A 13,910-nucleotide genomic window follows, 5' to 3' on the forward strand; every position below is an offset into this window, starting at 1 on the left:
TGCCAACCCCCTGTCCTGGATCATCCCCAATATTCCTCCCTTTCTGCTCTCATGCTGCTGAGCCTCTCTTGCAGAAATCCTGTGAAAGTCTGACTTCTTCCACTGCAAATTCATTCTCTCATCCTTCAGTTCTGCCATCTTCCTTGCTAAACAATTTTTTCTCCAAATTTAATTGAATCCCACACTTACAATCCCAGCTGCATTTTTACCACCTTTGATTCACTCCTCAAATTGTCCCTTCCTTCTGCCTCCACTTCTCTTTCTGCACAGGATCCCACTGATTTTTTCCAAGGGAAAGTTGACAAGAGTATGACATGACCTTCCCTTTCCTTCCTTTGCCCCTTCTGCTCCTACGATGCTCTCCTGCATACGTGACAGGGGAAAAGTAGAAGCTTCTTATCTGTTCACATCCTCTAAAACCCTCTACTTGCCCCACTGACGCCATCCTCAACCCATCCCCTAATCTCCTTTACAGCCACTCTTATCCCATGCTGCCCTTCAACTTGGGAGGCGCTCTCTGTAAATGTCTCTGACGCTCCCACATTATCCTCTTCCAAATTTCTCCTTAAAACTTTTTTTTTGCCATGATGCCTTTTAAAAAACCAACCAAACAAAAAAAACCCTTAGACAACAGTTAGGCTCTTCATATGCTGTGGCCGCTGCCTGTCTTGCTGACCAGTGCTGTTTCATTGTTTCCTGGGGCTTCCCTTTTTCTGTCTTTACCCACCTGTTGTCTCTTGTCTTATATTTAGACTGTAAATTCTTTGGGGCATTCTTTTTGTTCTGTTTGTACAGCACAGTGGTCCATGTGTGGGAACTCCTAGGTGCAATGGTAATACAAATAATAAACAGTGAAAATAATTTTACATCTGGAAGAGTGAGGGCGTGAACTCTTAGCCCTCAAGTCAGAACCATAATTATATGCATCCATATGGTTTTAAGGCCTAAGGTACAAATGAATATCACTTATCCCACAGATGTTGTTCACTTCCTTTTAGTCATTTCTCTTCACTTGTTACCCATTTTAGTTATGCCAATGTCAAGAAGTGTAGCAATGAAGGGCGTGCCCTGATGCAATTGGACTTCCAGCAGTTTTTAATGAAACTAGAAAAGCTAACAGACATTAGGCCTATTCCAGATAAGGAATTTGTGGAGACCTACATAAAAGCTTATTATCTGACTGAAAATGACATGGAGCGCTGGATCAAGGAGCATAGGGTAAGAGTTGAATTTTGATACTTTTTTTTAATCAAGACAGTTTTTTTCTGGTGATGGTATCACATTAATAACAATACACTCAGTGCTTTAATGTGTGTGTGTGTGTGTGTGTAATATGTACATGGCTACTGATTTTTCCATTGCACACATGGATCACCAAACATGCTTCAATCATTTTTTGTACTTAAGGTGCCATAATTTTCCATCATAAGCCTTTAATACATAAACACATATTCACAGATAGAAAATGTGGAAGGTCAATCCATGTCTTATAATGGTGTGTACCAAACAAATATCTAGCTTATTAAGTGAAGAGTTACTGTTAATCTTTTATACATGGCACCAGAGTACCTGAGGGAGGAAAAAACCCCATCAGTCTACTTTATCATCTTCCAAATCCTTCCTTATAACTAATTTGTGCTGGGATGTCTACAGAATCCTGCCATTGCACTGGTAACAGCCTGGCAGGTGATGAGCTTCATTGTGCACACAGCTAGTCTATTCGAATATGTGCTCACTCATTGTTAATTCATCCTCTGTCCTTCCTTCTCCTTCCCATTTGATAGTTTCATCTCCTTCTTGCATCTTTTCGTTATTTTAAGTAGGGCTGTCAAGTGATTAAAAAAATTAATCGTGATTCATCGCATTGTTAAACAATAATAGAGTACCACTCATTTAAATATTTTGGATGCATTCTACATTTTCAAATATATTGATTTCAATTACAAAGTGCACAGAGCTCACTTTGTGTTTATTTTTGATTGAGTGTTTGCACTGTCAAAAATCAAAATAAATAGTATTTTTCAATTCACCTAATACAAGTACTGTAGTACAATCTCTTTATCATGAAAGTTGAACTACCAAAGGTAGAATTATATCAGAAAAACCACTGTTTTATTTTTGAATGCAATGTCAAATTTTAGAGCCTCCAAGTCCACTCAGTCCTACTTCTTGTTCAGCCAATCGCTCAGTCAAACAAGTTTGTTTACATTTTCAGGAGATAATGCTGCCTGCTTTTTGTTTACAATGTCACCTGAAAGTGAGAACAGGCATTCTCATGGCACTGTTGTAGCTGGCAGCATCGCAAGATATTTACGTGCCAGATGCGCTAAAGATTCGTATGTCCCTTCATGCTTCAACCACCATTCAAGGGTACATGTGTCCATGCTGATGACGGGTTCTGGTCCATGACAGTCCAAAGCAGTGCAGACTGATGCATGTTCTTTTTCATTATCTGAGTCAGATGCCACTAGGAGAAGGTTGATTTTCTTTTTTGACAGTTCTGGTTCTGTATTTTCTGCATTGGAGTGTTGCTCTTTTAAGATTTCTGAAAGCATAGTCCACACCTCATTTTCTCAGATTTTGGAAGGCTCTTCAGATTCTTAAACTTTGGGTCGAGTGCTGTAGCTATCTTTAGCTATCTTTATCTTCTTTGCATTTTGTCAAATCTGCAGTGCATGTGTTCCGAATCTGCTATAACATTAAATATATGGCAGAATGTGGGTGAAACAGGGAAGGGGACATACAATTCTCCCCCTAAGGAGTTCAGTCGCAAATTTAATTAACGCATTATTTTTTTGAGTGTCTTCAGCATGGAAGCATGTCCTCTGGAATGATGGCTGAAGCATGAAGGAGCATACGAATATTTAGTATATGTGGCACATAAATACCTTGCAATGCTGGCTACAAAAGTGCCATGCAAATGCCTGTTTTTATTTTCTGGTGGCATTGTAATTAAGAGGGAAGCATTATCTCCTGTAAATGTAAATAAACTTTGTTTGTCTTGGCGATTGGCTGAACAAGAAGTTGGACTGAATGGACTTGTAGGCTATGACGTTTTTCATTGTTTTGTTTTTGAGTGCAGTTATGTAATAACAAAATCTGCATTTGTAAGTTGCATTTTCAGGACAAAGAGATTGCACTACAGTACTCAGGAGGTGAATTGAAACATAGTATATCATTTTTACAGTGCAAATATTTGTAATCATAAATAACATACACTCTGATTTCAATTACCACACAGAATACAATATATGAAAATGTAGGAAACATCCAAAATATTTAATAATTTCAATTGGTGTTTAACAGTGCATTTAAAACCGCAATTAATCGCAATTAATTTTTTTAAATGCAGTTAATTTTTTTGAGTTAATCGCATGAGTTAACTGCGATTAATCGACAGCCCTAATTTTAAGCTCTTTAGATCATGGACTGTCTAGTTAATACACGTTAGGCTGACACAGTAGGCCCCAATCAGGGTCCCACTGTGCACAAATATAAGCAAAACTAACAACCAACAGCTCACCATTATTCAAGACCTGATGCTAGCAAGATTTGTAAAGCCGACCAGCTGCCCTGAGTCCAGTAACATAGAGAAGTAGAACAGAATGTCACCTGCAAGTTAGACACACCCCAGCAGCATTGAATACATGTTACTTTACATTTAGCATACGTAAACACCTGTCTATGCCACCCTCTCATTGCTCTTACCTAAGATATTTATTGTGAAAATTACAGTAATAGATTGCTTATGCCACCCTAACAGTAAATACACACATTTACTGATCAAGTGTAAGAATTAAAGCCATCCACCGAAAGCATAATAATAATGAAATCCCTTCTTGCCCTCAATCCTCTGCTCTCCAAATGCTGTGGCGAACATATGGATCCTGCAGGTGTTAGCCAAAAGATTGAGGTCTAGGTTGTAGCAGACCAAAAAGTGGGGAGTAGAAAGGTAAGAGCCGCTCAAGCAACACAGTCCACAGGTGCATAAAAAACTCCTTCTAATCAGTGGTGTCCCAAGTGACAGTTCAAGAGTGTGTGTGTAAACATTTTCTCTGTATCCATTGTTAGACAGAGGCCAGATAATACTACCAGTGTGGTTCCTACCCCACACCCAGATCTAAAACCTAATGAACCAGTATCTAGAACATATGAAGATGCCACAAACTGCCTGAGTTGTCTCACCACCATCTGCTTGATAACCTTACGAAAAGCAGGAGTTAGAAATAGGTTGGTCAGTAGTTAGCAAACCTGTCAACATTAAGGGTAGGATTCCTGAACAAAGGTCTCACAGCAGCCTTTTTAATAATAGTTCCCTGTCAACCTTCAGGAGACATTGACAGTTTCCACCACACTGGACCTAGTGGTGGCCTTCACCAGCTGAAAGGACTTGGGATCATCTTGACGGTTGTAGTTTGAAGCACCCATAACTAACTAGAACAGACGACAAAATAAAACCCTTTGGTACTCCCACACAAGAAGACTGTAGGGAAGATAGGTGGTCTCCCTATACAGCACTCTGTGTTCACTTGACAGGGATGTAACAGCCAGTCAGGAACAACTCTTTCCTTTTCCTTTGAGTCTGCTACTTTGACAGCGGTAGTCCAGTCCAGTTGTAACAAAGACAGTTAATGGATCAATAGGGCTGGAGGGGCTTCTTAGAAAGCATTGCAATAATGAAATATGGTTGGTGGGCTAAATAGTGACAGCATAAGTCTAAAATACTTCAAGGGTCAGAACAGGAAGGAAAGAGAGGAAATGCTTAGAGGTATAAGGGTGTATATGTAGAAGTAAGGATACAATTAAGAAAGGGAAAACTTAGGCTGAATATCAGGATAATGTCCCCGAAAAATCAACAAGTTGTATAATACTTCCATGGGAAGGACTGAGAACTCATCCTTCATTTGGAGCATTTATAACCAGACTGGACAATACACTAATAGAAATATGCTAGAGGACAAGCCAGCACTGGCAGGGGAGGCTGGACAGTATGATCTACTAGGACTTTTCAGTCGCTAATTCTTGACACACTATGAGAGTCCAACATTTCTTCAGAATTCCTCTCTCTGATACTGTAAGTAGTGACTTTTGAGTCTATGTAGTTTTTTGTCACGCCAGTTATGTAACCGTACACACCTTTAAGCTTGTTGGAGCTCTTTCCAAAATACTGTACAACTGCCATGCCCTCAGAGAGCCACTCTTATGTCCAAGAGGGTTAACAAGTTGAGACTGGCTCATCAGTGAGTGGGCAGAATCTTTTCCAAGCATAATAATCAGCATGATTGTTGGGGGTGTTTCAGTCAAACAATGCCTGTCCAATTCAGCCTCGTTAGTATAGACAGCAGTGTATTCTGAGAAGGTGAAGCTGGTACAGTATTATGATCCAAGTACAAGAAAATTTGCCATATGTTGACTAAAAAATTGGAAAAATCTTCCACAATCATGACTAATGAGAATTTGACAAATTGGGACTTTGAGTTCATTCCCATGGTTCACACACCAGAATTTAAATAGCTGTGAGCTGGAGGAGTATAATGGGTTGACATACAAAGAAGTCCATTATATGCTGCTGTTGGAATTCTGGGAAACAAATGGAAGGAAATTGGCCATTCTTGTGGAAAGCTCTTTCTCACTATTAGCCTCCATCCCTTAATAAAGTTTAAAAAATATCTGAGAAGTTGCATGGAACATGAAGTGCACTGTTTAATCATCCAAAATGAATATTTATAATTAAGCTATAAATTTTAAGTTTCTCCATCTTTGCAAATGGATTTTAAAACAAAGTAATAAAGCAAAAAAAAGCAAAAGAAGCCTAATTTTTTTCCTTCATCCAAAATGTTGAGCCAGAATCCAACTTAATATCTTAGCTATTTCTCCATCTGTGTTTGCATAGTATCTAGTGCTGCTGCAGTCTAAACAATCAATAACTGTTCTGTTTGGGGTCACATACTGTTAGGATGAAAAGTCTTTTGAAATGATGCATTGAATCTATGTTTCCGGATTACTTTAAATCCAGCTAGAAGTTTGCTTTACTTGGGTGAAAGCAATGCATTTGCCTCATTATATCTTGAACTATGAGAAATAGTAAGCAGTCATTTGTTGACGTACATTGAATAATTCTCATTTGTATTTGCTGGTGGAGCTTACATGTTGGAGTCTCCTTTTCAGCAAAATAAAGGTGAATTCTCACAAATCTGATGTTTTTAAGTGTTAAGAATTCTATTAACATTTTTACAATATTTTTAAAATTTGTTCTTTATCATACAGTAAAACTAATGTTGAAAATCCTATTGGTAAAAACATTAAGTAAAAGCCAAGTGAAGTGAAAAGAAACAGGTCATTAATTTGTTAGTCACTGTTTCTTTAGCAAATTGTTGCAATTGTATTAAAGGTTTATCCAGTTAGCATGTTTTTTTTCTAAGGAATGGAAAATACATTTTAAGTGGCTTAAGATGTTTAAGTAGTCACAGAATTACTTGCTGTCCAACACTCTCTTAAGCTGTAAGCATTTTCCATTATAATCTGCCATGTAGCAAAACACTAACTGTTTTGTTTACAACCACATGGATATTATCCAGACCTGGCTAAGCCAGCAGCTTTAAATATATTTTTTGTGTGTACCAAGAGTTTCTATACACTAACAAATTGATTTTTTTTTATTTAACTGCATATTTTTGTCTAGTGGTTTGATATAAAATGATCTGCTTTATTTGGCCAGGAATATTCCACCAAGCAGTTGACCAATCTGGTGAATGTTTGTCTGGGATCACACATCAACAAAAAAGCAAGACAGAAACTGCTAGCAGCAATTGATGACATAGACAGACCTAAAAGATAATTGGGGAAAGTTCCTTTTCTTGTGATTTGAACCTTCTTCTGTTAATATGCTGCATGCAAACCAATCTCTCGTGGACTACTGAGGACATTCTGTTAACAAAAATATTGTGCATGGCCTTTCTTATTTGTGTTGGAAACGCTTTCAATCAGTCTGCTATTCTCAAATGTAACTTTTATAACCTCTAGTCTTTGTTTCTTTTGTTATTTTCCTGTACTAGAAAGACACTATTGTGCCGGTTGTTCAGCTGTATATTTTGCAAAAGTGTATACTATAAGTAAATCAAAATTACAAGGAAACACATTGGCTTACTATATAGATGGTACATTTTTGGTCAAAGAACCACTTAAAATGTGATACTTCATCTTACGCCCTTCCACCTTTGGAACTTGTGTTTTATTATGAACACATGTAAAGTGAAGGAAAATGTACAGTCTTTTCTAATGATGAACCTTGTATGTGGATTAAGAGGGCAAATCAGCAAATTAATATTGTAATATCAAGCCCATAGTCTTCATATAGATTTTAAATGTAAGTTTATTTCAAAATTGTCATATCAAAATAATTGACCAGAAATTATGGGAAGGTAATAAATACTGTACACTAATATGAATTGATTTGTGAGAATTCTTTTGCTAGTTTTTACAACATACTATGTAGTTTACAAGAAAAATTAGTACAGTTCCCTCATAAGCCCCTTCCCCCTCTTCCTCTTTCCCACACAATAATACTAGGAAGTAGCAGGAATAACATGCTGGCTAGAATACGGGCCTAGGGTCAGCTGGGTTCTACTCCCTGCTTTGCCACAGACTTCCTGGGTGATGATGGGCAACTCAAAGTCCGTCCCTCTGGAGCAGTCCTCAACTAGTGTAAGTTGTCCTAGCACCGTGGACATCAATGAAGTTGTGACGGTTTATGCCAAATGAGGGTCTGCCCTTCTGTACCCCTGTTTCCATATCCGTAAAATGAGAATACTTCCCTGCCTCACAGGTGTTGTCTGACTAAATCATTACATACCCAGAAGGTGCTCAGATAAGGACAGACCCATACAAGAATCAAGATAGAGACTAAGTTGACTAGAATAAAAACTGTGTCAATGAATAGTGAGACTTAATAAACTCTGACCCAAATCAGTAAATATTTAACTCCATGTATTAATTTTAGACTTGGCTGAATTCTATTTTAATACACATTAATTCATGTGATGTGGCAAGAGTTTCTGCCTCAACTTTGTACTTCATGTTAAACCCTTAATTCTACACAAAAGTGTCAGTAGATATGGAAGCACAGTAGTAGTTAGACACCTTTGTCAAAAATTGTATATGAGCGAATTGTTACTTTTATTGTTAACCTTGCTTTGGAAAGAAAAGAGTGAGCATCTGTGTAGGAATTCAGAAGAAGAATGAATTTTATAGTCTAAATAAAATTTTGGAACTTTAAAATTTCACACAGACTGAATAACTCTTGACTCTTCTCTTTTCCATACCATAAAAGTAATAGGATTTACACCCGAAGCTTAGCCCATACAGTATTCATCATTCTGTCATCCAAAATTCCGTTCGCAACTTCTTGAGCTGAGTGCTAACGTGAAACTTTCACTTAGATTAAACCATTTTTTACCCTCATCAAAAAACAATTGCAGTTCAGTTGATTTTGAAAGTGTGGTCTCTTGTGTCAATGAATCAGCCATAAAGCAAGATCTTGAACAAGGAGTTCTTGGAATAAATAGAACTGGTTCAGAAAGGATCATTGTAAAATTTCATCCCCATGGTTAAAATAAGGAGCTTGAATATTTTTACTGTTTTCTTTTGCATACAAACATTTAATGTCTTTCGGCTTAATTGAATTTGCTGCTGTTAACATGGTAACTAGGAGCCAAAGATATAAAAGACAATTGGGACAGGAGGGCTGGGGAAGGAGGGGGGAGGAGCACCATCAACCAAGCTAATGGGCTTAATTTTTATAGTAAATCTGTGCATCAACTAATTATATATAACACACACAAACCATGTTAAGAACATTAAAGTTGCAAAGTCGCACCTGTGCAACCTCAATTTGACCCTGTTGCTGCTGCTGTCCTACTGCTTGGTTGCTATAGTTGGGGAATTGGGGGAGCGGCAGGGCATCTTCCCCCCACCCCATCTGTTCCCCCACCTCTCCTAGTGTTGCCTGCCTGCCCTGGGGCTGCAGCAGCATTACTGTCGTATTCCTTTTTTGAAAGCACATGTGGATGTACATGCTCCCCCTTGGACCCCCTTTCTGCCTCAGCTTGCTTCAGGCTGCTGGGCCTCCTTTCCTTTCCTCTGCCTGCCCTCCTCTCTTGCAGTTTGCTGCCCTGTCCCCAGTTTCCCCTCGTGATTCATTCATTCCCCCCCATAGCATGTTCCCTTCCTTTTATGGCCTGCTTCCTCATGCCCCCCCTCGTGGTTTGCTGGCACCTCCTCCCCACCCATCATCTGTTGTCTCCTTCTGGTGTGCTCCCTTCCCCTCTCTCTCTCTCTCTCTCTCTCTCGTATGCCCCCTCTCTGTCTCTGATTGTTGTCTGCCTTCCCCAGACCCACTTGCCCTGTGCCCCCACATATCTCCACATGTGTGATTTCCACCCCATTTCCCTCTGTTTTTTGTTTAATTCCCCCACTCACTGCATTCCCCCACTTACATGCCCTCTCACTCCCAGTCCAGCCAGAGGAACCAATTCCTCCCGTTACTGCAATCCCGCTTCTCCCCTTCATTTATGTGATTAATGCCCCAGTTCGTATTTGCACTCCCTCTGCCCAGTCTTGTGTGAGCAGTTACCCTCCATTCCTCTCCTGGCCCCATGCTTTTATCATTCCCCCTTCCCCCATGCCCCACTGGTTGTTCCTGTCACTTGCCCTTCAGGCCGAACCCCCACACAGCCACAGGTGAGGCTTCTGCTCTGTAGACTTTGTCCACGGGAAGGAGGAGGAAAACAGGTAGGGGGTCCTCCAGCCGCCATTGATGCCTCCTCTTCCCACCTCGCCCCCGGGCAGCTTTTTCTCAATCTATCCCCATGGCTACCACCAATATTTCTGTCAACACCTTTACCCTCCCCTCACTGGGATGGTGGTAGAAAGAATGGGCAGAGATTCCACTGCCACAAACACCTCTACTACTGGTGCCTGCTTGGTCAGCAGGGAGGGCCAGGGCAGAGAAAAGGGCAAGAACTCCAACGACAGGCTCCTGTGGTAGTAGGTACTAATGCTGTGACCACTCCTCCTCTTGCCATCTCTTCTTCCAGCTCCGGGGGCAACTGCAAATAGAGTTTTTCTCAAAGGTGGCCAAATTTGGGCAGAATGTCACAGGGTTGGCAAAAGGCCACCACCTGACAAATTGAGTCCCTGCTCCAAAGCATCGGGGAGTTACAACTTCTCAGTACAACACCTGTGAGAATTTTTTAATGTGGAAAAACAATGTATTGTTCTCTAACCTTTTTCCCTATCTAGGAAAAAACTCAAATGTTTTTGATTAATCTTTCCAGAAAAATTCAGCCTAAAGCAGACAACCAACGTGGAAAAGTTCAGCCCAAATGTTTACATTTTGGCAAAGTTACAAATAGCTGAAGATAGGATCTTATAATGGGAAGCATTGAGCAACCTTAAAAATAGATCTTGGTCCCAGCTCCACCTATAATATACAAAATAACCTTACGAAAATTTAGGTTGCAAAGTCATACATGCAAAAATTAGGAAATGCTCAAATTAAAGTTGAATTAAAAACGAGTAGAAGGAAGCTGTAAAGGATAAAGTGTGGGTGGAGTGAAAGGAGATAAAGGTGAGAGTTTAAGGTTGCCTTTGGCTTTGAAAACTATGCAAGGAATTAAAATTTCATGTGGAAGGCAAGGCAAGGGAAGGAGCCAATGGATAGATGTGAAAAAGGATGAGACAATTTGAGCAGAACTTGATATTGTGTCAAACTAATCCAGGTTAATAAAATTAAAAATATAATGGTCACAGGACTAGGGAGATCATAATCACTATTTGAACAGATAATAGGTTATTAAAATGTGTTCTGGAAGTTCTAGGTAATGGTACAGTGCTTTTTGTAGCATGAATATGTTAAAACTCCCTGAAGCTGGTGGGTTTAAGAGCTCTCCCTCATTCAGGGTGGATGTAAACACCACGAAGCTCGTTTATAGAACCAGATAGCTGAAACAACAGGGGCTTCTTGACAAAACACTACTACATGCCAGGCTGGAGTAGAAGCTGAACCATGTGCCCCAAGCAAGTTCCTCTGTGATCTGATCAATACTGGGGAAGGGGATTGATTGGATTGGAACAGTTGTCTCTGTGTGAGAGAGAAGCAGGAAAAACATCAGAGAAGCTGAGAGAAGTAGGAAAAAACCAAGGCTACAGCAAGAAAAAGCACTGTGAACATGACCCTTTAAAAAAAAACAAAAACTGGGAAGTGAGAGAGCATTTGGGTTAAATGCTCCCTGAAAAGGGACTTGGAAGCAAAGGAAATGGCTTCTGCTGTGTTTAAGGAGTCAGTTCTTTGTATGTTCTTTTAAATAAACAGGTTTACATCCAAGAAATATCTGATTCCAACATCATTAGTTTTTCCTCCTAACCAAAGCAACCTGCTAGACCCCAAATTTTGACTAAGTACTCAGGTCAAAAAGGGTATAAAAAAAACTAGCTACTTTTTAAACGGCTTTTTTCCCAAAAGAAAAATATACTCCAGGCATTTTCTGGGGTATAACAGTTGAAACCATTTGTGCAGAGCACTCTTCACAGTCAGTCCGTTAAAGTTTTCAAATGACTTATACTAAACTTTCCAATCAAAATAAGCTAATGAGAATCATTCCCCGTTTTGTCTCCTGGAATGGATCCAAAACAAAAATGAATTGTACCTGCTAAGCACCCTAAAGCTACTTATGTTGTCAGCTTGTCACAGTGTGCAAACCAAAGCCAAGAATAATTGCACTCCTTTCCCAAACTATTGCAGAAGATAACTCAATTTGCAACTGCTTCCCTTTAAGCATAACGAGTCAAATGCATTCCTGGTGGAACTCCCTTGAGCCCAGTAATTTTAAATATTTTCAGTCATTTATGCAATGTTTATTGAGTCCTGTATATTGTGGAGAGTGTCTGTTAAGTTTAACATTATTCAGGAGGGGTTATCCTTATTTTTGTTATATCCTTGGGGGCAGCAGCTTTAGGAAGAAATCACTGGAGACACAGAGCTGTAAACCTTGGAGCAGCCATTTATTGCTACACACAGAACTAACCAACAGCCAGCCAAACAGGCTGGGCTATCCCCTAATAATCCGACTCAGTTGCCATAGCAACACAAGATTCTATTACCATGACAACCAAATACACAATTTTCATATGGTGAAATTCACCCCCTGAGAGAGGCTGCTTAAGGCCTTCCACAGCGTGGCAGCCTAGCAGTTTTACTGCGCAGTTGGAGTATCTGCACGGGGTGGTATCATTGCGCACCATGGACGAAGGCTCCATATTGGCCAGCAAGTTACCCCACACATTTGCCATCAAGGGAGATGTTGACCAGGATTTGGGCTATCTGTGGGTGATGATAAGGGGAGAGAGAAAAATGTCATCCCATTGGTTCTAAGAGAATCTTCACCCCTTTTGGTTCATTGTCTCCCAGAGCCAAGTTTATGACTGCTCGAACGTAAGTGAAAAATGCTTTGAATGTTTCCCATCACATTTTAAATTGCACAGAGGTGCTAGAACAATTTGTACAGTGGGGGTGCTGAGCTAGCCATTGAACCAAACTGTAAATCCAGTATATGATGGAAACCACTTCAAGCCAGGTGAGGCAGCCGCACCCCTAGTTCCCGCACCTATGTGCACAAACCTGAAAGATGGTATGTGAGTTCTTTGGAACCAGGCATCCAGAACAATCTGATGTAATGTGTTAGTATATGCTATGGAAGGAACTTCAGCCCCTAACTTGCCCTGATGCTTTAGAATTGCACAATATCATAAGCAAACCAATTCTTTTTCAGCTTGTGTTAAACTTTGGATCTTTGCCATGGTAAATGACTCTGAGGCAATTCTAGTTATTAATATCTATGAACTCCTTATGTTGCAAATCTGTGCTTTCCTAACTCACCTCCTGAATAAATCAGTGATGCAAGATATCTGACAAAACTGGTTAATTTTGCAGTTTTTCCCCCAAAAAATCTCCCAAGGGCTGAATGTCTGCAGACACCTGTTTATATTACAAGTCATTCAAACAGGCTCAGCCAACAAAACTTAGATTTACTGTGTGTGGGTGACGAGATCTATTTTCTTTATAACCAGTTTGAAAACTAAACATTGCAGCAGCCACAAACTCAGAAGTGGTTCTGATAATGGTGCAAGCACAGAACTAACATCATATCCAAAGAGCAGTGTTTCTATACATATTGACTATATAAGGATATGTCCATGTATACTGTCCTTGTAGTGCCCAAACCATTCATTTCCATGTCCTACGGCTCACTCCTTACAGACATACAAGGAGAGCATTCAACTTCCAAAAGACCCCAAATACAATGAGTAACATTTTTGGATCCAGTTAGGACTATTTACAACGCTAATTTCATTATATGGTAAAAAAAAGTGAACATGCTATATGGTAAGATATGCATAGGAGAGAATGTATAAAAAATGCAAAGTAAAACTCTTCTTTTTTTGGCCGCATAGTGGGTGGATATGCAACAGTTGTTATGTATGTATTTTGCACCATGTTTAACCCAGCCACTAAAGGGTTATGTATATGTATGCAGATGAGCTAAACTCAGAAAATGCATGAATGAGCCGAACAAGCATCTATGTCAATTGTTGTCTTCCTTTTGGCTTAAAGTGGTCAGGACTAGTAAAAGGCGGCAACTTGTGCTACTCCATAGCTACCTGTGGCTGGACTTAATCTGTTTTGGTCTGGAGACAGTTGTGTGAAAGCTACTAGAAAGAGCAGCTTTCTAGCTCTGAACACAGATTGCTCTTGTGATCTCTGTGTCTCCATGTTTATTTAAAGTTAAGCGATTGTTAAGGAAATTCAAGTGGAGACTTCATCATTCTTCCTTTAACAATTCTCCAGAGCCTCA

The 13,910-nt window shown here is 39.7% G+C and overlaps 1 protein-coding gene across 3 annotated transcripts in view; it reads left to right on the top strand.

The window, feature by feature from the left end:
• Positions 1–8,282, top strand: part of VPS50 (VPS50 subunit of EARP/GARPII complex) — a 187,432-nt gene extending 179,150 nt beyond the window's left edge. For 2 of the 3 annotated variants that reach the window (XM_050939528.1, XM_050939529.1), the window contains 2 exons: positions 1,029–1,218; positions 6,719–8,282. In XM_050939528.1, the coding sequence (XP_050795485.1) occupies positions 1,029–1,218; positions 6,719–6,838 (310 nt within the window). In that variant the 3' untranslated portion in view covers positions 6,839–8,282. The remainder of the gene's footprint in view (positions 1–1,028; positions 1,219–6,718) is intronic. The other variant, XM_050939530.1, reaches the window with a different exon arrangement.
• Positions 8,283–13,910: the final 5,628 nt, after the last annotated feature.

The sequence above is a fragment of the Gopherus flavomarginatus genome, chromosome 2, assembly GCF_025201925.1.
Source record: "Gopherus flavomarginatus isolate rGopFla2 chromosome 2, rGopFla2.mat.asm, whole genome shotgun sequence".
NCBI classification, from domain to species: domain Eukaryota; kingdom Metazoa; phylum Chordata; order Testudines; family Testudinidae; genus Gopherus; species Gopherus flavomarginatus.